Source organism: Rhinopithecus bieti, unplaced genomic scaffold, assembly GCF_001698545.2.
Source record: "Rhinopithecus bieti isolate Rb0 unplaced genomic scaffold, ASM169854v2 scaffold_31127, whole genome shotgun sequence".
Taxonomy (NCBI): Eukaryota; Metazoa; Chordata; class Mammalia; order Primates; family Cercopithecidae; genus Rhinopithecus; species Rhinopithecus bieti.
Genome location: NW_016813970.1, coordinates 1,808,437 through 1,831,681, shown reverse-complemented (window position 1 = coordinate 1,831,681; position 23,245 = coordinate 1,808,437). Strand labels below are relative to the sequence as shown.

The following is a 23,245-nucleotide window of genomic DNA, read 5'->3' as shown; positions in this document are numbered from 1 at the left end:
TCTCTAGACACACACTCATGTAGTAGTATTATGATCTGCTTAGATATTAGTGGTTGATGATTAGATGGGTTAGATTAAAATATCACAAACGTGGCCTAAAATTTGGATTAGCTTGCAAACCACATGAAGAATCAGCGTGCATCCACACGGACCATTACCACATTTCCCAACCACCCTCAACCAACCGTATCAATCTTCCAACACTTCTCTGTTCAAGGCCATCAATGAATTCCTAATTGCTGCTACATGCAATGGTTTTTTGGTATCATCCACCCCTCATTCCTGCAGCTCTCTCTAGCCCACTTATGTTCCCCTGCTTTGTCTAGGTCCTCTCCACTGGTTCTGTCTCTTCTACTGTCTCAGCCCAAATGTTCAAAATTTCCTCCATAGTCCTTCTTCTCCATCCTCCCCACTCTTTTCTTTTTTTCTTTTTGAAACAGGGCCTCTCTCTGTGGCCTAGGCTGAAGTTCAGTGGTATAATCACGGCTCACTGCAGCCTCTATCTCCAGGATTCAGTTCATCCTCCCACCTCAGCCTTCCAAATAGCTGGGACTACAGGTGTTCATCACCATGCCTAGCTAAATTTTTGGTTTGTTTGTTTGTTTGTTTGTTTGTTTTGTACAGACAGGGTTTTGCCATGTTGCCCAGGCTGGTCTCAAACTCCTTGGCTCAAGCAATCTGCCTGCTTTGGTCTCCCAAAATGCTGGGATTACAGGTGTGAGCCACCATGCCGAGCATCCCGGCTCTTTCCTCTCCCACAGCACCTCCTGTGACTGATTCTTTAGTGTGCACTTCAAGCCCACCCTCTCTTTCAACTTCAGACCTGCACTTCCACTGTCAGCTTAACCTGAGTGTCTCCACAAGAGGCTCAAACGCATTGTGTTTAAAATACAGATCAGATCTTCCTCTATTTCTCCATTTTTTCTATTTTCTACTCATTTAATGGTATTCATCATTCAGTTGACTGCACTAGAAAAGCTGAAAACACTCTCGTGAATGTTAAACATCTCTGAATCTGTTTAGCACATAGCACATTTATCAATGCACATTTAATACATTAATAGGTAATTGCAGCAGAAAGGCTTAACTACATACCCAAGACTTTTCATAACACACCCCACTTTTCCCCTACCCAAACCAAAATGTCTTTGTTTTCATTATTTCTTAGGACAAATCCTCAGAGTTCACTCAAGCTGTCCCCACCTCTCACCTTTATATCCGTCTGGGAATAACATACTGACTTAGCCAGGTTTTTGCATGTTTTGCTTTCCTCTTCTTGACTGTTTTCCTTACCATCTGTCAAAGTCAATGTATCTTTCAAGGCAGGTCCCCTCACCTGCCCTAGATAACACCGTCCTTGACCACATCAGACCCTGGTAACACCAACACACCGCTACTGCCCCCAATCTTCACATTCCTCTGGCACCTAACATCTGTACCACAGAATTTAGCACCTGGCTACATACTTGTTCTCTTTCTTTGGTATAAACAAGGCAGAGAGCCAGTCTGTTTTCCAGTGGTTCGCAGACATGGTAGATTTGTCCCAGAGTTGTTCCCAGAATTGTGTCTTTGAGGGGGAGTTTGTATTCTTCGTTTCTTCAGATGGTAAAAATCCGGGTACCTCCTTGTGATATGATGTGTTTTCCCTTTTGTCTTAGTTATCAGGAAATTTAGAGCTGTTTCAAACCATATTGTAATAATCAGCTTATCTCAGGATCCTGGTAATAGCTATGTATTCTACCTGCCTTCTTTAGAACTCTTTTGTGTGTTTGTTCTTAATTTTGCAGTATATTTAACTTGTAAGACTCTATAAATCCTTTTAGAACAAAGTAAGAAAACAGATCCCCAAATAAGCAATATTCTTCTCTTATTATATCATAATTTTCATTCTCTTACCTGGATTGTTTGCTCTTGAGAACAAAATCAGATCTTGTATTTCTTTTGATTACCCAAAGTAGAAAGCATATGTTAGGTCCTTAAAAAATCATTGCTGAAATATGTGCTTTGTTAAAGTAAGTTGGATTATTTTAAATTGAGACAGAAACATCTCCTAAAATGACATCATTCTAACAAAGGAACCTTAGCGTGTTTTATTTCTGCTAATGGCAGGAGAAATAAACATCTTCTGATATTTTGAACATTTTGGTAAAAAAATGTTCAAAATATCAGAAGAAAACATGATAAAATAAAAGTTGAAGTTTTAGCTATCACTGGCATCTAGACATAAGACTTGAAACAGGCAAGAGGATTAACAAAATCAATAGTTTACTGCCAGTAACACTTAGAGTGCATTTTTCCCCCGCAACCCCAAAGCCCTGCTGGCTGCCTTTCTAATAAACACAATGTTCAGGTGGTGTCTGACTTATTTTTTTTTTCTTCCCTTATCCCCATTTTCACTCCCCCTTCCTAACATAAGATGGCAAACATTAAAATTGGCTTTCAATAAAACTACCTGTGCCAGTCATCAAATTCTTTTCTTTCTTTCCTTTTTTTTTATTTCTTCTTAAAGCTCACCCAGGGAGAATCGTTTGACTTTGAAAGAAACCACAAGAATGTAATCAAAAAGTCACCTCCAGACTTGGCCTATGTTCATACTTCCTGTCCTTTTACCTCCATCTCTACCCTACCCACCCACAAACATTCATACATTCATCCACCAACACATACCTATGGCTGTTAAATATTTATGCAGACTTGTGAATAATTCATAAAAGTACAGACACTTTTGAGACTTGAAATTTATTCAGCTGACTGGGCTTTACCATTGTCCAACAAGTAGGGACTTAGTGAGTCCTTTCTTTTGCTCCTTTAACCAGAGTGGAAATGTTTTCCTTTTCATTGTAATGATATACTAAACGAGTTGCCTTCCCCAACATCCTCCTCCTAAGTAATAACATTGCAGAGAGAGTGCACACACTTAGAGAGAAAGAGAGAGAGAATGAGAATAACAAATACAACTATCTACATAATTATGAGATCAAAGATGTCCCCACCCCACTTTTCTGCTCTAACCTACATTTTAGTCTAATGTTGGAAGATAAATTAAAGCTCATCTTTATCCCCAAAGTAGCCATTTTTGTACCAAACCAATGTGGGTCCATCTTGACCAGCCTCCTGTGACCTGAACCTTGCAAATTGTCCAGGACCCATAATTAGTACTAGACTATTTTCCCATTGCCACTTCCAGCATCCTGAATCACCTCACCTCACATTTAGAGTATATTTGTTTCTTGAACAGAAATTGATTCCATTTGGCTTTAGTGAAACAGAATAAGGTAAACAAATCTGCTGCAAAGCAGGAAGCGTATTAAATATATTTTACATTTGAACAAAGTATGTTGAACTTCTGCTATTTGTGATTCTCCTTGCTGGTTCTCTCCACCATTAAAATAAATACAAGTAATATCTGTACTCATATTAGATATGATGTAAAATACATAACATTTAGCAATGGGAGATGTGGGAGTGCAGAGCTACATAAAAAACCTCTCCTTGACTCTTTGAAAATGTGTGCTTTATATATATGGTCTATTATTGATGCAAGAAATAGAATTAAACATTTAGATAATTTTACCATTAGATTTTATTAGACCTGTTTGATAGGATAAATCTGGGCACTTTGGTATATATTTCTTGAAAAACATAAAATCTGTCTAAATGTCATGTTTACTAAATGCAGCAAGATCACTAATGTCAGATTAGCTTTGGAAATTAGAAAATGTTAACCTGAGCATGTGAGAAATAAATATGAAGGGGAAATCAAAGTGTAATCCATGGATCTGAGTTTATATTTGAAATATTTACGCCTTTCTTTAAGAATTGTGTGTGTAGGCCAGGCGTGGTGGCTCACCCTGTAATCCCAGCACTTTGGGAGGCCGAGGCGGGCAGGGATTGAGACCATCCTGGCTAACATGGTGAAACACCGTCTCTACTAAAAATACAAAAAAAAATTAGCCAGGCGTGGTGGTGGGCGCCTGTAGTCCCAGCTACTCGGGAGGCTGAGGCAGGAGAATGGTGTGATCCTGGGAGGCGGAGCTTGCAGTGAGCTGAGATCATGCCACTGCACTACAGCCTGGGCGACAGAGTGAGACTCCATCTCAAAAAAAAAAAAAAAAAAAAAAAAAAAAAAAAAGAATTGTGTGTGTATGTATATATGTATATTTAATTTATTTATATACATGAAATGGGTTGTTAGCCAGATGTTAGAGTAAAAGGTTGGCAGTTTAAGGGCAAGAGTGAAAGTATTTTGCTACTTAACTTACCCACTACTAAAATATGTTTGCACAATTTGACATTGAATAAGTAATAAATAAACAAAATAAGTCAAGCCTGCATATTCTACTTTATTTGCTCATTCTTCTAAATTTTCAAAGCTTCAAGGCGCTGATACAACCACATGTCTAGCTGCCTCTAGGTCCAGTTCATCCTCATCCCTGTACACCCTCCTAATCCTTAATACCAGTGTCCACCTCTTCCCTCCAACCTCCTAATGCAGTCTCTAATCAACCTGGCCATCGTAGATATATAGAATGCTTCTTTGTCTAAATAATACCATGTTGGACATGAAACCACTCAGCCATGGTAAAAATAGAGTTGGAGCAAAGCAACCAAAGAGGGGCTCTTTTGAACCTGCTTGCCTCCTTTACTGCCACATGATCTTTCAGAGAGAAGGACTATCAGTCCAGAATGAGAATAGCAATCCAGAGAACAGCTGCCTCAATTTTGCTAATGAGCCAGCTTGGCTGAACCTGGTTTTGGAGACATAGTGACTCTCTCTGCCCTCCTCGACTGAAATAAGCAAGAAACCAGAATGCCAGTGGAGCCATAGCCGTTGAAATGGCTGTAAGAGGAATTCAAAAGAACATCCTTCCTTGCTTCCTGTTTTCACAATGGTTCTATATAGATTTGTGCTATTAAAACACCAGTTTTGAATGAGAACCTTGGGTGGAGCTGATATTCATGAAAATCATGCCAGTGAGGGAAACACTCCTTTTATGAATTAAGCAAAGCTTGTAGCTTTTTTCCATGGCTTTAAACACTCAATACTAGTCAAAACCTGTGAATATGTATACATTCTTTTATATGGATAATTAGCTTCTTTATTGGTGGCGCCTCCTGGATTAGGAGGATTCTTCCATGCAAATAAGCAGTAGAGAGAAGCAGTGCAACAAAGAACACCTTTCATGTGGCTTCAGAACTTATTTAGCAAAACTTCTACATTTATAGAGAAGTAAATGCTAAATTCCTGAATTTCTATAGCCTTCTTTCAGATCGTTCCATATTAACTAATTCAGATTAAAGTCCTTGCATATTTTTGGTTAATGCACACAAAAAACAAATAGACCACCATACATAGTCTGTTGAGAATAGTTCACCAAAATTGTTTATGTCCGGTTTTGAATTTCTCACCATGATACAAACAGGTAAAGATACCATTTAGAGATCATAGTATTGTTTGAATATTAGTCACAGAAGTTAAGATAAATATAGGATATTTTGTCCATTAGAAGGATCTCAAATTAAGTTGCAAATAAAGTTTTCCAGTGATAGTACCAAATTCATAACACGTCCCTTGGGCCAAAAGAGTTGGTTTTTTGGTTTGGTTTGGTTTGGTTTGTGAGTTTTGGTTTACTTGTTTGTTTAAGCACTTTCTTTTTATGGTGGAAGCCTCCATTTTTGTGTGAGCCTGAAGTTTTGGGGTCCTTTGGTGGTTTTTTAAAAGTGATATTGTGGTCTCACATTTTAATGTTTCCTGGAAGAACTAGCTAGCTATTTATTTTAATTACTTCACAGGAACCCACATGACAATTTTTGAAGGACATTTTCTTATTACTCATTGTTTATTATTTTGGTCATCATTTTTCCCAACAGGATATAGTTTTTAAGGTAAGATTCCATGAGTTTTCCTTTTACTTCAGAATTTATAACTTATAAATTTTACTTTTAGTTTCTGCCCCTTTTCCCACCAACCCACATGGTGCCCCCTACCACACTACCCACCCAAAAGATATTTTCATGGTTTGGGTCACTTAGAGACAAATGCAACCTCAAGAACCACAATATTTGGAGGTGTTTGGAGACATTTTAACACAAATCTTCCTATTCACCAGCCTTCAAAGCACTAAATCCTATTGGGATGCCTAGAGGCGCCCGATAAGAGAAAAGTAAATAATACAGAGGAAAACAACCATTATATTCTCTAGATTTAACTTTGGCACATATCTGACATCAGAAATAGAAACTCACCTCTTGTGAAATCATTTTGTTTAATTGATCAGAAAAATCAGCAGGTCTATTCATTTTCAGACATATATTTATAAAACTAAAGCTCAATCTAGAGATCAAGTCTTATTGTAAAACATTGATAAATGTTGTGTTTCATTTTTTAAACAGATTTCACTACTTGCCTCTCCTATGTGAATTTAATATTTTTATTCCTTCTCTAATTGATCAAATAAGAAGTTTATTACTAATTCCATAATTTTAACTTTTTCATTGAAAACCACCCTGGTGCATTTTATATGTATGTTTTCAGGAAATACAGAGTAAGAAAAAAATCACTGTGATATGAACTCCACAAAACATAAAGGAAGATGGCTTTAATGATAATAGTTACCTTTGGAAAATATTTTTCCATACTTTTTTCCATTCTATCCTTACCGCAGGGTAGCAAAGCACGTAATAAAGAATCACAAAGCTGGTAGCAAAGCACGTAATAAAGAATCACAAAGCTAATAGGAGCCCTTGAGGTCAGTAGCTCCAGCTTTCCATCGTAAGATGAGAAAAGTAAGATCCAAGGATGTTAAGTTAAATTTCCCAAGGTCTATAGTTTTCCACTGTCTCCCATTACCTTTTCTGCTCCATGCTACCTTTGCTGTTCCCATCTTTCAGATAATATAATTACAGTCCCTCACCCAGAGTCATACAAACCTTCAGTGAACTGGACCCCAAGTCCTTGCCTTCTAACATCATTTTTTCCCACTCTCCAGTGCGTAGCCTGCTGTTCATCTCTGCTGTCTAAAGGACCATTCCTATCCTATTTCTAGCTTTCAGGAGAAAAAGATTCCTGTTCATCTCACAAGATGCTAAAGACTCCTGCAAATATATGGATAACATCCTCAGGATCATTAACAACAGACGCAGGAAATGAAATAAGCATCTGACTGCATTATTCTTAAACTGTTTCTACAAGTTACATAGTATGTGCTTAGTAAATATTGGTTGAATTGAATGGAAGAGTAAAAAAAATAGAGGTAACAGGTCTTTTTTTTTTTTTTTAAGTAAGGACTGAAGTTCATTGCTGTGTTTTGTAGAAGGACCATATAGTCCCAGTAAATAGAGGATATGCTTAACAACTAGGAAAACCTGAGAACCAAATCCAGCTTTACCACTTAACAACCTTTGTGGCCTTGGGAAAGTTACTAACTTTCCTGAACTGTAATTTTCTTTTCTGTAAATACCGTCTACTTTACAGAGATTTTATGCGGATTACATTAGACAATGTACATATAGAGTGAGGCACACAACAAACACCCAACAATTTACCCTCCCTTGCCCTTCATGTCTGCCTGGGAGGTGACTGGTAGCTTGCTTCTCTGCTCTGTTTGAGTCTGAGTATTAAAATCAAGCTGGGTTGTGCCTGGATACTTTACCATTATTGTAACAGCCCTGGAAGCACAAGGTGCCACAGCTTTATTTCATTGGCATGTACCACACGTGCAGTAGGCCATGTAACAGTCTAGTTTTCCTTTTCCCCTTTAACATTTTGCTGATACTGAACATGGCATAGAAAAGGAAACACAGGTGAAGGGGGTTTTTTTCTAGTGAAATTTGATTGTTTTGAAAAATGTTTTTTACAGTAACTTGCTGTAGAACAATATTTCATTTGCTAAATGGCCTTGAGAATTTTGTAGAGTAAATCTTTAAAATCATGAAGCTTCTGTAGCTTTCATATGTACAAATAGTATTATAAGATTCATTCTCAAAAGTATTGGTCAAATTTGCCCCCATCATCTCCAACCTTTTCAAAACTTGTAGTATTCTAAAATAAGTGGTAATGCACAAGCAAGCTATAACATGTTTGTGGATCCAGAAATTTATGTCTCATAAATTCAAAATCTTTAGAATCTTTAGAACCTCATGCTTTTAACTTCTTTATGAAAGTTGTAATACTTTAAAATATATATGAGTTTATGATAATACATGAGTTTACCAATTCTAATACTTCATGATATACATGAGTTTACCTTAAAATCTTTTATATAAAGTATTTGAGACTGATTTTTTTAAATCAGGTCTTCAGATTACCCTTTGAGCCTGAATAAAATAAACTAATAAAATCCCTTTATCAAAAAATACAACTAATATTCAAAGAGCACTATTGCAAGTGACATTTGCCTATGCCCATAGGTTATGCCTGTGCTTTACTTGGCAATTAGTGGTTCATAGATGTCAGCCTATGTGGTACTTTGATAACAAGTTCAATCAATCCTGATCAAGACTTTCCCAACCTGCAAATTATCAATGTTAAACAGAGTCTTTGAAAATATAAGCCTTCCTCCTTTCTCCCAAACACACACGTACTGTAGCCTAGAATTACTTGCATAGTGACTTTTATAATAAAAGGTTCAGTCTTAGGGTAAAGGGGGATAAGGAGGTTGGAGAAAGCCTAAAGAGCAATAGCATTTCAATCAATACTATTAAATATAAGAAACTGGGTTTTGGTAACATGAACAATAGCAGTTATTTCCAGATACTTAAAATGTGAAGTCTCCAGAATATACTACAGTTTTGGTTACATTTCTCAGAGAAGAAACTACTAAAACAAAAAAGGAAATAAACAAGACACTAAAGATTTACAGGATAATTAAAGAATGAATGTATCAAATAATATCAGTTCCTTAGAAAATGACTGTTTAAAGCTGGGTGGTCTTTTAATTGATCAAAATAAGGATTTGCAATTGTGTTACGTGTTTATTATAGGTCTGTATGTGTCTATCTATATGAAGACCTCTATACCCTCAGATATACTATCATCCGAGTTGATGAGGATCCTGACAATTGACTTTTTAAAACATATATAAATCTTTAATACCCTTTGACTTTAAGAAAAATGTGTTATTCATGTTCTTTAACAAATAGTGGGATGGCTAGCTATAAAATCAAGAATTTGCAGTGGGAATAATCTTCTGTTGAGAGTTACAATTTAATATTTATAAGTAGTCAGTGAACGTGCAGCCACTCCACATTGCCTTTTAAAAAATATTAATAAGGAAAAATGATACAATTATGCTATTTTCAGGTGTCATTGGACAGTTAGGTTTTTTGGAGAAAGTAGTTTGAATCATCTAGTCCAAACAGTGAGAGAAAGAAAGATGCTACAGAAATATCCAATAAGCAAATAATTCTGGCTTCAAGTAACACTGCAAATATGGTATATAATACATACTTTGGCATAAAAGTATTATAGAATCATAAAATTTAAAAAGCTATAAAGCTAATGTCCAGTTGATCATTTTGTTATCGCAATGTCATATAATTCTTTTCAAATCACACCCTCCATGAGATACTTTTTGAATTAAAAATAAGACATATCTCACTGTATCCACATAGTGGCCCATCTAAAACATTCTGTGTTGCTTTAATGTATTAAAAGTTTGTTCAGTTCTAAGCGGTGATTTTTAAATGTCAAAGAAATACAATTCATGGAAAAAGGACTCACAGCTACTACATTAAATTTTGCGTGATATTTAGGTTACAGAAGTTTTATTGTTTTCACACTGCTTTTTCTCACTTTCATTTCAGCAGATGTATTTTGTGCATTTTATATTAACTAACAGTTCACTTGGAGAGATCACTCTAATATTTGGAGCCGATTCCCTACAGATACATTCTTGAAACCTACTGTGCAGGAAGGATCTGATTGTTCATATTGTATGTTATCTTTTCTTGATCTTATTACTCTGGCCTGTACAGGCACTCAGTGGAACCCATGAAGAGAGTACAGACAGCTGACTGGATGAAGAAGACATTGGGGAAAAAAACTCCCATTGTTTAGATTTCTGTCAGAGGATATAAGAATACTTAATTTCTTTTATCTCTAGGGCTTTCATTATCATTTAAATTTCATTTTACATTAATTGATCAGGGATTAGTAAAGCCATTATGCAGAAATTAGAATAAGACAAGCCAGATGGAATGAATAATTCATGAAGTCCAATTACGTTTTATTTCTGGTGTACTTTCAAACTTGCCTCTGACTTCTGTGCTATTTTGATGTGACAATATTCACTGGAAATCAAGAGTGCCATTTTAATTTATTGTATCCCTCTGGAGTGGAAGCATTTGTATGCACTCGGGGTTTGTTAACGCATTTCCACACACACACCCCCAACACCCGAAAGTCAGTTTTCGGGATTCTGAAAACACTGGGTGATCTAGCAATACGGTTCATTTTGTACAGAGGTTCAGGGGCACTTCAATGAGACACACTAGTTCAACTGATTGGGGTGAGCTGACCCTATGCAGAGAGACTAAAGGCGTAGGATCACGAAATGATTACCTCCTGGAAGAGCACTAATCCTCTTTAAAATATTTGTACGCTTTCCTCGCTGCAAAAGAACCCTTAAAATGTGAATTTGGCCTAGAGTTGGACTGGAGGTAGCAGCAGCTGTTGCAGCTACAGATGAGGACCACGAGGTGGCAGGGGTTGCCTTCAATGAAAGGGTTCGGGGCGGTCGGGACCGCCGGGGCTTCAGAACATCCCAGCGGGACCAAGCCGGGCCGACCACGGTTGGGTTTAGGCTCCGAGCATCTTGCAAAGCGTTGCCGGGAGAGAATTCCGAATTAATGGGCAATCCCGTCCACCTGTCTGGAATGCCTCATACGACTGTGTCTGAAACCGCCTCCCCACCCCCGGTCCCAGCCCCAGCCCCTTCAGAGGCCCCCTCTCCCCCCGGTATTTATTTATGCCACTGGACAGTTCTAGTCACATTAAAGCTCCGGTTCACCTTCTCGAGGACTTTCATCTCGGGAAGTTTTATGACACTTTGTGAATGTGCAAAGTTTTTAATTAGGCTCTCTAGACAGCCCGAGGCAGCAGCAGCGCCACAAAGTCTTCACGGTCTCTCTGCTTTACAGCACAACAAGCCGCTCTACTCCTTTGAAGACAATGCAGACTATGTGTACGATGTCATGTGGTCCCCCGTGCATCCCGCGCTCTTTGCCTGCGTGGACGGGATGGGGCGCTTGGACCTCTGGAACCTCAACAATGACACCGAGGTGAGCGGCGGCTCAGGCGCCCGGGCCGGAGGGCTGGGAGGGGGGCGCAGTCGGCCACTCGCAGTCTCTCCCTCTTTCTCTAAAACGGCCTTTTTTGGACAGACCTTCCAATTGCAGCAGGGTTGCCGGCCCCCCATTCTTGACTACCCTGAAGGGAATTGGCAGATGCATAGGCCAAAAATCACTTAATCTCCCTTCATCCCTAAACGGTGGCAGCTCCTGGACAATTAACCACCCTTTTTTGCAAAGAGCAAAACGTTATGCGTTCACACCTTTTCCCTATGGGACAGTACACACAGGCATTTGTCAGAGCCGTGTTGAAATAACTTTACTGGCAAACACTTGGAAAAGAAAGCTTTTGTGGACGTTGATTTTTAGATTGGGCTTTTAAAAGGGGTTATTTGTCAGTGTTTGCTACTTGCACCATTTCTATTTTGAATCCATAAAAGACGATTCTGTTGACTATTTTTTGTTTAGATCTTTCATCCATTTGATTTGTACCAAGGTAAATATTCCTTGTCTAAGATATCAAACTCAGAGGCAGACTTTTACAACAGCCTCTAACTTTGAACATGAATATCAAACTCAGTATTTTTTTAAAAGAGATTTTAACATGTCACATTTACAGTAAGTGAAAGTACCCATTTATTTGAAAAAGCAGCCAGTAATACTGTTTTAAATTATGCTATAAAATTGTATGTTTTAAAACTATGCCACATGCATTGTTTCTTTTGCCAGTCTTGCAAAATTATTGAGTTGCTAATTCAGCTACTTGGATGTTTTGAGTTTTTTTTTTTTTTTAAACATAAATATTATTGTCCTTCAACTTTATANAGTCTTCATCACTGTTTATTAAAATCATATTGCTTCTATTTGCTAGGAGAAATTCATTCATTTAAAGCAACAACAACAACAAAAAAAAACATTTTCCTGATTGACTTAGGAGACCGCTGTATTAGAAATCCAGCTTAGTTGAGATAATGTTTAGGTGATACCCAACTACAATGCATATGAAGGGAGAGTGAGTGTTCTACAAACTCCTTAATAATTTCTATGTAACCGTTTTTCTTTAAAAAATTTTTTCTTAGGTAAAATGAAAGTAATGTCTCAACATTGATAAAAGTAATTTTTTTCCCTTCTCTCTCTAGGTATCAAGAGACAACCACCTAAGAGTTTTATAGCTAAACATGTTTTTAAAATCAGTTTTGGTCATGCAAACTGTTTAGTTTTATAGTAAACGTAATTCTGCTTTCACAATAATAGTAGAGTTACATTGAGTCCAGCTCAAATCCAGTAATTAACCGAACACTTTTTAAAACCTTCAAATCATTTTTGCCTTCTGGCAAGTTGAACAAGATTTTTCAAATATTTGTCAGATTAAAAACTAGATTTGTTTAAAAAATCTGAATTATAGTACAGCAGTATGTTTTGTTGTTGTTGTTCATATTATTACATTTTTGGACCAAGTTATTCCATCTGTTCCTATGCAAGGATAGTTCATGTTTCCCATCTTGGTATTTCTGATTTCTACTGCTTAATGTAATAATTTATGATATATGAATCTTGTCTTTGCAATTAAAATGACTGAGCCAGGAAAACTGTGGAAATATTTGTGCAACAAAATACAAAATAAGAGACAGAGAGAACATATGAATTGTTTTTTATTATTCATCAACTTTGGAAAAGTCATTACTGATCAGATTAATGCAAATATATTTTGTCATTTTCTTCATGCATTTATGAATTTTCTAGCATAATACAGGCTGTGATAATTATTTTCTATCATTTATAATATCTATGAGAAGAATCTATTTTTAAATGTTTAAAATACTGTTTCAGTTTGTTATAGTAGTTATATTCCAAATAAATAAAATTCTTGAAAATGTATTAGGCATTATTTTAAATGTGTCACAATGTTAGTTTATTTTCATGTTTTTTTGTTATATTCATATTAAGATTAAACATTTTATTCTATTTTTAAGATTGTTCATAGATTACCTAATTCTATTCAATATCAGATTGTTCATGGAATTAGGTAGTAGAATTAAGTAAGAATCCTGTATGAACCTTCTAAATTGTGGTGTTAAAAGTTAACTTTGAAGAGTCTACAGCTGAATCACAGATTTGTTTTCTGGGCAGCACAGTAATAATAAAATGTATTGACAGAATTATGATCCATCTAAATTCACATTGTTTCAGCCTTTGATAGATTTGGTTAAAAATTCAGACTCTAGCTTGCACAACAGGTACTTTTATTATAGAAATTGTGTATTTTTAAAAAATAAATTAGCCGGGAACTTTTGGTTTTTTTGTTGTTGTTGTTGACAATTGACATACAGTGATTTAAGCAGGTGAAAGAATTTTTATTGATTTCAAGATTAAGTTTAAACATAGATTCTTACATATAATGGAGTTTTTATTGCTATTTTAAAGATAGGTGTTGGGTCAATAATTTTGTATAAACAGATGGTTTCAATTCCCTGAATAACAGAATGCCAGTGGTACTAAGCCACAGTACATGTTGTGTTTCCATTCTAATGTGACATTTTTATTAGACACAGGTCTTAAACAGTGGCATGAGATGATCTTAGTGGCCCCCTTTTCACCGTATTTTTTCTTTTTGTTTTAATATTTACCTTTTCCTTTCTTAATGGCATGTTGTCATTTCCTATTCAACATTCTTGTAAAAGGCTCAAGAGATCTGAGCTTTATGTCAATTATAAACTTCTAACCTTGAAGACAAGCTTTCACACAACAGATAATGGAAGAGAGGTAGACACACTAAAAAGTCTTTCCAAATACTGAGGTTCTTGGAACAAATACTACAGGTTCCATTGCAGCACCTCCAGTTCACTTTAATTATTATTACTATTATAATTATCAATGCTTTTAGATTTGAAGTGTTTATTAAAGGAGATATAAGGCATTTTCTATGAGTGGGTGGCTGTATTCTATCACGATGTCACCCTGGAGATAGTGCCAAAGTTGTGGATTGCTTATTACACTTCGGTACTGCCAGAGGGAGGAAGACAGATTTAACAAAAGAGACAGAAAGGGAGAGAGAGAGAGATAATTTGAGTTTTTTGAAATTTTTTTTTACCTTTATGTTTTCCTTTCTTCTTCTGATCATCTCCTCCCTGATGAGGTTTTGAGGGATCAATACATATGTTTACATTTTCCTCGAAGACTCACATTAATATGACTTTTATTCCACCACACACCCCCTTTCTGCCTTTTTAGTATCCTTAATTTTGGTAAATCCTGAGATCTCTCTCTCTCCATCTGTCCATAAACTATGACCCGATGGGGAAGGATCCCATTTAGCTCCTGTATTTTTTGTTGGATGTACACTTGTCATAATCCAAAGAAATATCCATGCCACTTACTGCCTGGTGACTATATAAAAAGACTCTCCCTCCTTTTCTTTTTTTGTTAAAATATCTCTTCTCTCTACCCCTTAATTCAGTGGAGCATATGATTTAAGAACAATGAGCCCTTTTTCCCCCGGCACAAGGGATGAATATTACTTCATGCACCTGAAGGCAGTTGGTGACTCACCCAGTTAAAAGTATTATTGCAAATTTGTATATTTAAATTCATATTCAGAGATTCTCTTATTCTGTTGCAAACCCTTTGGCAGGTTCCAACAGCAAGTGTGGCCATTGAGGGAGCATCCGCCCTAAACCGTGTTCGTTGGGCCCAAGCCGGCAAAGAAGTTGCTGTTGGGGACTCGGAAGGCCGTATTTGGGTCTATGATGTTGGAGAGGTACATGTGTATTTGTTTGTGTTGTTGTTATTGTTTTGACTTTAGAGACCTAGTGAAATTACTGGCAAGACCTTGTAGGCCACAAGGACCCTCTATAATATGCTTGCAGATTTCCATTGACTTCAGTGCTAGTTTGGCGAGACTTCCTTAGGGCCTAATTTGATCTTCTGTCTCCATGCACAGGACACTTATGTTAATGATCTAAGCTCCTTTTAGAATGTTGTAGAATGTCCCATCATCCTGTGATGGAGAGTGGCACTTCCCACTAATTTCATGAGAATGAAAAGTTTCAAGGCCGGGCGCGGTGGCTCACGGCTGTAATCCCAGCCTTTGGGAGGCTGTGGGTGGATCACAAGGTCAGGAGTTCAAGACCAGCCTGGCCAACGTAGTGAAACCCTGTCTGTACTAAAAATGCAAAAATTAGCCAGGCGTGGTGGTGGGCACCTGTAATCCCAGCTACTTGGGAGGCTGAGGCAGGAGAATCACTTGAATCCAGGAGGCAGAGGTTGCAGTGAGCCGAGATTGCGCCATTGCACTCCAGCCTGGGTGGCAGATAGACTCCATCTCAAGAAAAAGGAAGAAAAGTTTGCCAAATACATCATGCTAAAATTGAATTTGGAAATTTTTGTTTACTTGAAAAGTAAAGTTTTGGTTGGTATGTTCAATTAATATATATACTATTTTTCTTTAATTAAAGTGTAGCCAATTGAAAATGAGATTAATTAGAATTTTGTGCTGTTTGGTGATATTCAAAATTTCCTGAACATCGTGGCATGTAAAAAAGGAAAAAAAAAATTACATCTTTTATTTCAGACAAATCTCCTTGAATTTGTATACGATCTTAATTTAATGTTACATTATCAGTCAATTGTACTTAAGATTGTCTGTTTATTTTTACTATATGAGAAAGTGTTGACCAAAACCTTCATTTCTGGTGAGATAAAGAATTTTTTCCTTAAAGGAAAAGAAAATATTGAACTTTCAAGCAAAACAAAATAAGAGTGTTATGTAATGCTATTTTGGCATAATATGAATCTAACATTTGCATTCCGGGGGAAAATATACCACATTTGTATGCATAGCATCCTAGACCTAGAAAGTACTCTGTGAGTGCCTGGTGGATGGGTTTAGCTGATCACACTGAGAAGGGTTCTTTATGGTTTCATCAATCAGCATTCTATAAATTTGGCAATCCTAAATGGTTTGTTCTACAATGGAACTTTTGATGACATATTTTACACTGCTATATGGTACAGTTGATTATGTTGAAACAAGCTAGATGGTGTTTTTAAAAATTCAGCCAGGGACAAAAACCGAATGACTTTAGAAATGGAAGTTTTCTATTCTGGATGCATAATTCTAAGTAAAAAAAAAATCTCTTTCTTTTACTGCATGTTATCTATTTCATTTGACACCCCCTTGACTACTGATACCACAAGCTGAGTTGTTCCAACAGTGACAAAAACTCTGTTAATATTGGCCCCAGTGATGAAGATGCAAATGGTCTGGTGACTATCGATATACTTTGGAGTCTTTGGGAAAGAGAATACCCTCTGAGTCGGAAATACCGCCAGTAGTGTTACAGCAGTATTTTTTCTTAAATGAGTATTCTTTATGTTTGATGTATCTTTCTCATGGCCTTCATCAAAGTAAAACTAAATGACAATAACAAAAACAGATATTCTTTATTGGTCACTTCCTAAAAAATAAAAAAGAGCAAAGGAGAATGTAAAAAAAAAAAGGCTTTTCTCTCTTTCTGTCTTTTCTTCCTTTCTTCCTTTTCCTTTCCTTTGTTTATAACAAGTGTAATTGTGGGAGAGAAATAGACATGAAGACATGCTCAGAGACACAATGGCAGAAAATAGATAAAATGTAAAACTTTTGCTTTACCTCCTTTGCATATACATAATGTCCCTTAACTCACTTAAGTGAGTTATACAATATATTATTTATGCAATATATTATTTATAATTTATATACAATATATTATATACAATATAATTATATACAATACAATACAATTATATACAATATAGTAATTATACAATATAATTATTTTATCCCTCTTTGTTGTATTCTAAAAGGACTGAAAACAGAATAGTTTAACAATCTGTTTTATATTTTAAAAGGCCTTTTGAAAAGTCTTTTTATTTTAACTTAAATATTATATATACACACACTATATATATGCACACACATACATTCATACATAGTCTCTATGCAATAAGGAAACAACATGACATATATACAGAATTTTCTGCAATAAAAGTGATTTTATAGCTTTTGGACAGAATTACTTGAATATGACATATTTTGTGAGTATATATGATTTTACAAAAGTTGCTTTGGCTGATATGTGGCTGCTAAAATTTCTTTCTAGGATGCTATCATCATTTCTAAATTGCAAAGTGTTGTTATACTCATATTTCTACTATCGTACTGGCAGGTCAGGCTGGTTTTCATTTTTATGTTATTGCCCTTACTTTTCTAAGTGATATTACAGACTATAGAAATGTCTGCAACTATAGGCCAGTCTCGCCTATTGTCTGGAGTCTAGACAGGCTATAGAAAAATCTCTGTGACATATAATAGGCCAAACAATTTGTAGGGTTGTTTATCCCTACAAATTCACTACCAAGAAAAAGAAAGGATATACTATTTGATTGAGAGTAGGTAATATTACAATCTCTAGCCCTTCTTTGAATGACCGGAAATCAGGATAAGCTTATACACTTGAACAATTCTTTAGGTATTGTTGATCATATACAAAGCAATCCATAGCTCAGAAAAACTCAGACTTAACAAAATAATTGCCTGAACTGTGTTTTTTTTCTAAGTATTTTTATAAATTATATTTATTTGGGGAGAAGGGGAATTTTTATGTTTCTCTCTGTCACCACTAAGCTTTATTCTAAATCGCTGAAGACCTAGTCTGTAGAGGCACCATGTACTAAAAGGAAAAATGATTTCCCTACCTCTGAGGCTTAGCTGCAGCCTGCTTCTGAAAGGGGTAGATCCCTTAAGGGCAAATGCTGCTGTTATTGTGATTACTATAGGATCGTTCACCAGCCCAGAACTGACAGAACGTAACTGTGCTTAAAGAGAAGTGTACCTCTGGACAAGTGCCTTCTGAGTCTTCCAAATCACCTAAACTGTGAAAGGCCAGATGGAATGCTTCACGGCAGGGTGGCCCACTTGGAATTAGAGGTCCTATCTAAGGCTGGTACATGACTGACTGCAGGGAGGATGGTTGAGCAGAGAGCTATTTAAGAAGAAACAAATATGGCATTGAAGACTAAATTGCCAGTAGGCTCTGCCACCATTTACCAATATTCAAAATTGGTTCCCTGGTCCTTATTAAAACGAAACTGGTAACCACGGTCATGCTAGCCTTTAGATAGAAAACCTTGCTTTATAGAACCCTCTAGAAAGAAGACAAAATGCTTTTAGATAGGCTTTGTAATACAATCTATATTAAAAAGTAGATGGTAGGTTTTTTAGAGCACACAGTGTTGGTCCATTTTCCTCAGTACATTGAATAGATGTCTGTGGGAAGACATCTTGCATTCATTCTCCCAGTGTTGATTTGAGGAGACTTCTTCTAAGCTGGGGAGAAAAAAGCGGCCTGTAGGCTAGCTTTTGCCAAGACCCTGTTCCACAAGTGAGGCTGTCTTGAAGAGTATAGGACCTGTGCAATTGCATAGGGCCCCTTGCTTAGGGGAGCCCTGAGTTTGGGTAATTGTCTTACAATTGCTAAAAATTTGTCAAGAAGGAATTCCACATATTCATTTTTCACTGAACCCTGCAAATTATGTAGCCGGTCCTGTCCACTAGAGTGTTACTCTTAGTGCCACTCATGAGGCAAATCAGAAAAAAAAAAAGGCCGTAACCTAGATCATTAGGAAGAAAGAGAAAGCTCTAGAAATGTAGTTAAATGGATGGACACACTACAATCTTCTCATTACCTATTTCTCTTTTTATTCTTTTTTTTTTGAGACGGAGTTTTGCTCTTGCCCAGGCTGGAGTGCAGTGGCGCACTTCCGCCTCCCAGGTTTAAGCAATTCTCTTGCCTCAGCCTCCAGGGTATCTGGGATTACAGGCACACGCCACCACACCCAACCAATTTTTGTATTTTTAGTAGAGACAGGATTTCACTATGTTGGCCAGGCTGCTCTGGAACTCCTGACCTCAGGTGATCCACCCGCCTCGGCCTCCCAAAGTACTGAGATTACAGGTGTGAGCCACTGTGCCCGGCCTCATTACCTATTTCTTAAAACTATTTAAAAATGTTTAGTGAGAAGGGCCATGACTCTACCATTATAAACATCAAGGTACATATAGAGCTAAAGCCATGCTGAAGATCCCAGTTCACCTCCCACAACTCTGTTTTGATCACATCATAGTTTTACCTGAAAAATGTATTAATAATATAATTTGGGGAAAGATCTCTGAGATGCCTACCCCAGTTGGAGTGGAGTGGGACAGCCTTTCTCTGACCACACCATTCTTGAGATCTCCCTGAAGGGAGACTGCTGTGAGCACTGATGGAAACATCCCCATTCAAGCCCAGGTAGACTTGCCTTCCTGTGAGCCCTGGCACTCCCTGATTAGGGCATTGCAGAAAGGGACTCTGGTGTCACCAGCCACTGACAATCATCTGTCTCATCTCCTGTTCCAGCTGAGGCTGCAGCTGCTGCGGGGAGCCCCAGCTCAGTGCCCCCATGACCAGGCCTTCCTCTTATTATGTACATTTATCCTCTATGACTTAAGATGATGGCAGAGAGCAGTGGCTTGAATCCAGATTTAGTGATACAATTTATTATGAACTTCTGAAGGGGTAAACATAGGATTGTGTATGAGCTCACTGAAATCACCAGACTGAGTTTGTCCATCTCCCTTTTTTTTTCTTTTTGTTACATTTAAATGACAAAGACATGAGTAATATCCCACAACCTATTACTCAAGAGGTAAAATATAAAACAGCAATGTTTTCAGGTAGGTCACATGAGGCTGTGTTTATATAGCTCACATTTTTGGTTGTTTGATTTCAGCATTATATCTGGAAAATACACTGTACACATTTGTTTTCACAGATGGGGGTCTATTTTCTTTGCAGAGCAGGTGCTGAACTCCCATTAGCATAAATGGAAGTTATGCGAATCTGAATCTGACAAAAGACAGAGAAGACCCCTTTTTATTATTTGGCTATAATTTTTATTCTATTTGTGCCTTGAAAAGTTAATTTACATAGACAGTGGTTGCATGCACCATTTAAATTTTCTGAGATTCAAAATTAAAAATGAGCCTAGATTCTGAATAAGTTTTGAGAAATCTCCAAACTATGGGATGCAATTTGTTTGTTTTGGATTATAGGAAGGATTCCATGCAATTAAATGAAACATGGGTAGGATAATAAGTCAAAAATTAACTATTAATATACCTGAAAAGAGAGGTATTATTGGGTTTTTTTTCAAATGATGTATGAACACACATTTTAAAGAATTAAAAATAAAAATTACTCATTGCCATGGCTCCATTACTGAAGAGCAAGCTTTTCTATATATATAGAGCTGACTTCAACAGCACATAGGCCAGTATGTATAGAATAATTCATGTGTCCTGATGATTGATAGCCAGCCTATCTACCTGTCTTTCTTGCAGATGTGTTTTATAGAAAGCCTGCCGCCATTGTTAAGGCTTCAGTGCTGTCACACAGATGCGGCTGTCATAAATATCCCCTAACAACTATGTTTGCTGCTTATCTGAATTAGTTAGAATGCTGTTTGCAGCTCCAGTTTTGAAAGAAGCAGTTTATCTTCCACCTCCTATTATTTCTTTTTCCATTAACCTCTTCCAGGGAAGATTTTGTTTTCAGTTGTAATAAATTCACACAGGTTTCAAATCCCTGATTATATTTTACAGTAGTCAAATGATAAAATTACAGAATCATTTTCAGCTCAAAGTAGGATTTGAAGAATAAAATGGCAACTTAAAAACCATGGTTTGAGAGATGGACAAATCTTATCCTAGCTTTATTGATTTGATATCCTATTCACTAATTACCTAAGAAAATATGCATAAATCTTTAAATTTGAACTCTGAACTTTGGTAGCATTTCAAATAGCTTGTTTGATATGACTATTTGGGGGCCAAAAGAATAGTATTCATTTTATTATAAATTTCAATAAGTATAATACATTTAACATTGGAAATATGGGCCTTGAAAAATTCTTGGAAAAGAAAGATGTGGGTTAACATGAGAGATCAAATGTAACACTGCTAAAAAAGTAAAACATGATTTTAAATGTCCGTTTGAATATATTTTAAAGCCAAAACGAAAAATCAGGAGTGAAAAGTTTATTTGTAACCCCAACAGGAAAAATGGCCTACACAATATATTTTAGAATGATGGTCAAGGTGTTACATGTAAGAACTGTTAATAGGTGCCTCATAAGGTTTCATAGCCAGCAAGAATAAGAATAAAAGAAAAGAGATTCAACGGGCCGTTTTTTTAATGCTTTCAACAGCAGTTTGATGTAGTGGCATCTGATAAACTGGAAGTACTAGGAGATAAAAAGGGTTTGAGTGACACAAAATAAATACAATACAATGATGATTTTTAAGGGGATCACACTTAGGCAATACTTGTTTACTTTGTGGAACTCCTTCATGTTTTCCAGTAGTATAGGGCCTAGGTCAATTCTCCATAAGCAGCCTGTGCCTTGAATATAAATAATTCTCCTCCTTGAGGAAGTGAGTGTACAAAACAAAAAACTGAAAAGTTAAACTTGGATTTGGGAGGTTAATTGAAACAAGAGTCCCTTAATAAAAAGAGCTGCATTTGCAATCATCCAGTTTTAATAACTGTGCTTTATGAAGGCTTTTGTCCCATGCGCAAGGCAAACCTGATTGCATGGCTGAGTTTTTGCAGCCTCCAGAAGAGCAGAGTTGGTCTCAGCTTAGCAAGATCCAGGTATGATCATCTGAAACATTGGTGTTTCTCATTACATGAGTGTGGCCATAAATTTCCTGGATTCTTGAAGGCCTTTGCAAGTACTGGCTTATTCTTAGGTGGATAAATAATATTATTTTCTTTAGCTGATACCAAATACTTCCTTTGATTTTCCCTTCATGAAAAAGAAAAGACTTAGGCATAAATTCTTCCAGTGATACCAAACATCCAGATAAAATGTTAAAATCCAAATACCTGGTTCTGTCTATAACATCTAGATAGCAGTTGATGACGTAGGAACAAAGCATCAAGATTTTCAACTAGATTTTCAGTTTTACTTGAATTTTAGTGTTATAGCCACAATGCTGTGCTATTAAGTCAAAGGGCACAAAGATATATTTGCATGGGCAGATTTGGGATGCTAATAAATATAATTAAATAAAATAAGCCTCTTTGAAATAATATATTAATTCATTTGTCATAATAAATTATATGTATTTGAAATTAAATATTTTGGGTAAAATCTATGATTGTAATGTTAGTATTAACTTTATTTCTTCTGGGAAAAGTGCTTAATTTAAAAAAGAAAAGGTGCAATTAATTCCAATTAATGTTATAAGTATTCATCTTATAGTGTGTGTAATAGCAGTGGCTTTCACTTTGATAATTATATATGTAAAAGACCATGATTAAACTAATTTTTATATAAATAGTATGCTTATTCAGGTAGCATTAGTATATGAAAATGGACTTACAGGATTAATATCTTCTCAAGCAAATGTTTTTTCTGAATTGACAAGAAATATTTATGACTTCATGTATTATGGAGTAGTTGACTCAATGAAAAGAAAGCCCTAATATCTCATACTACAAACAGCAAATTAATGTGTGTATAGTAATTTGCAATATTCAATGAAGTTCATATATTCTCATTTTGGTGATAAATGATCTATGAATATAAACCTTCTGAAAGAAAAACCAGTTTGTATAATTAATCATCTTCACAATTCTTCTGTGGTTTCAAACTGTCATCTTCAATAGCAGTTTGGATTATGAAGCAGTTGTTAATTATAGTGTTAATTTTTTTATGGCTGACAAAATTGTGTTTGGTTCTATAATTTCAAAATTGCTAAATTTTATCTTGAAAAATTGCTGCTTAGAGCAGTAGCCTCAAATCACAGCTTTAAAAGCTAAATGTGAAGTCTCTCCAATCATCTGTGAATCTAGATTAACCCTGGCCTGTATAG

General features: G+C 36.3%; 1 protein-coding gene across 5 annotated transcripts in view; it reads left to right on the top strand.

Annotated features, from left to right (window-relative positions):
* DYNC1I1 (dynein cytoplasmic 1 intermediate chain 1) overlaps positions 1 to 23,245 on the top strand; it is a 327,551-nt gene that overhangs the window by 293,739 nt on the left and 10,567 nt on the right. For all 5 annotated transcript variants that reach the window (XM_017849322.1, XM_017849319.1, XM_017849321.1 and 2 more), the window contains 2 exons: positions 11,140 to 11,280; positions 14,921 to 15,046. In XM_017849322.1, the coding sequence (XP_017704811.1) occupies positions 11,140 to 11,280; positions 14,921 to 15,046 (267 nt within the window). The remainder of the gene's footprint in view (positions 1 to 11,139; positions 11,281 to 14,920; positions 15,047 to 23,245) is intronic.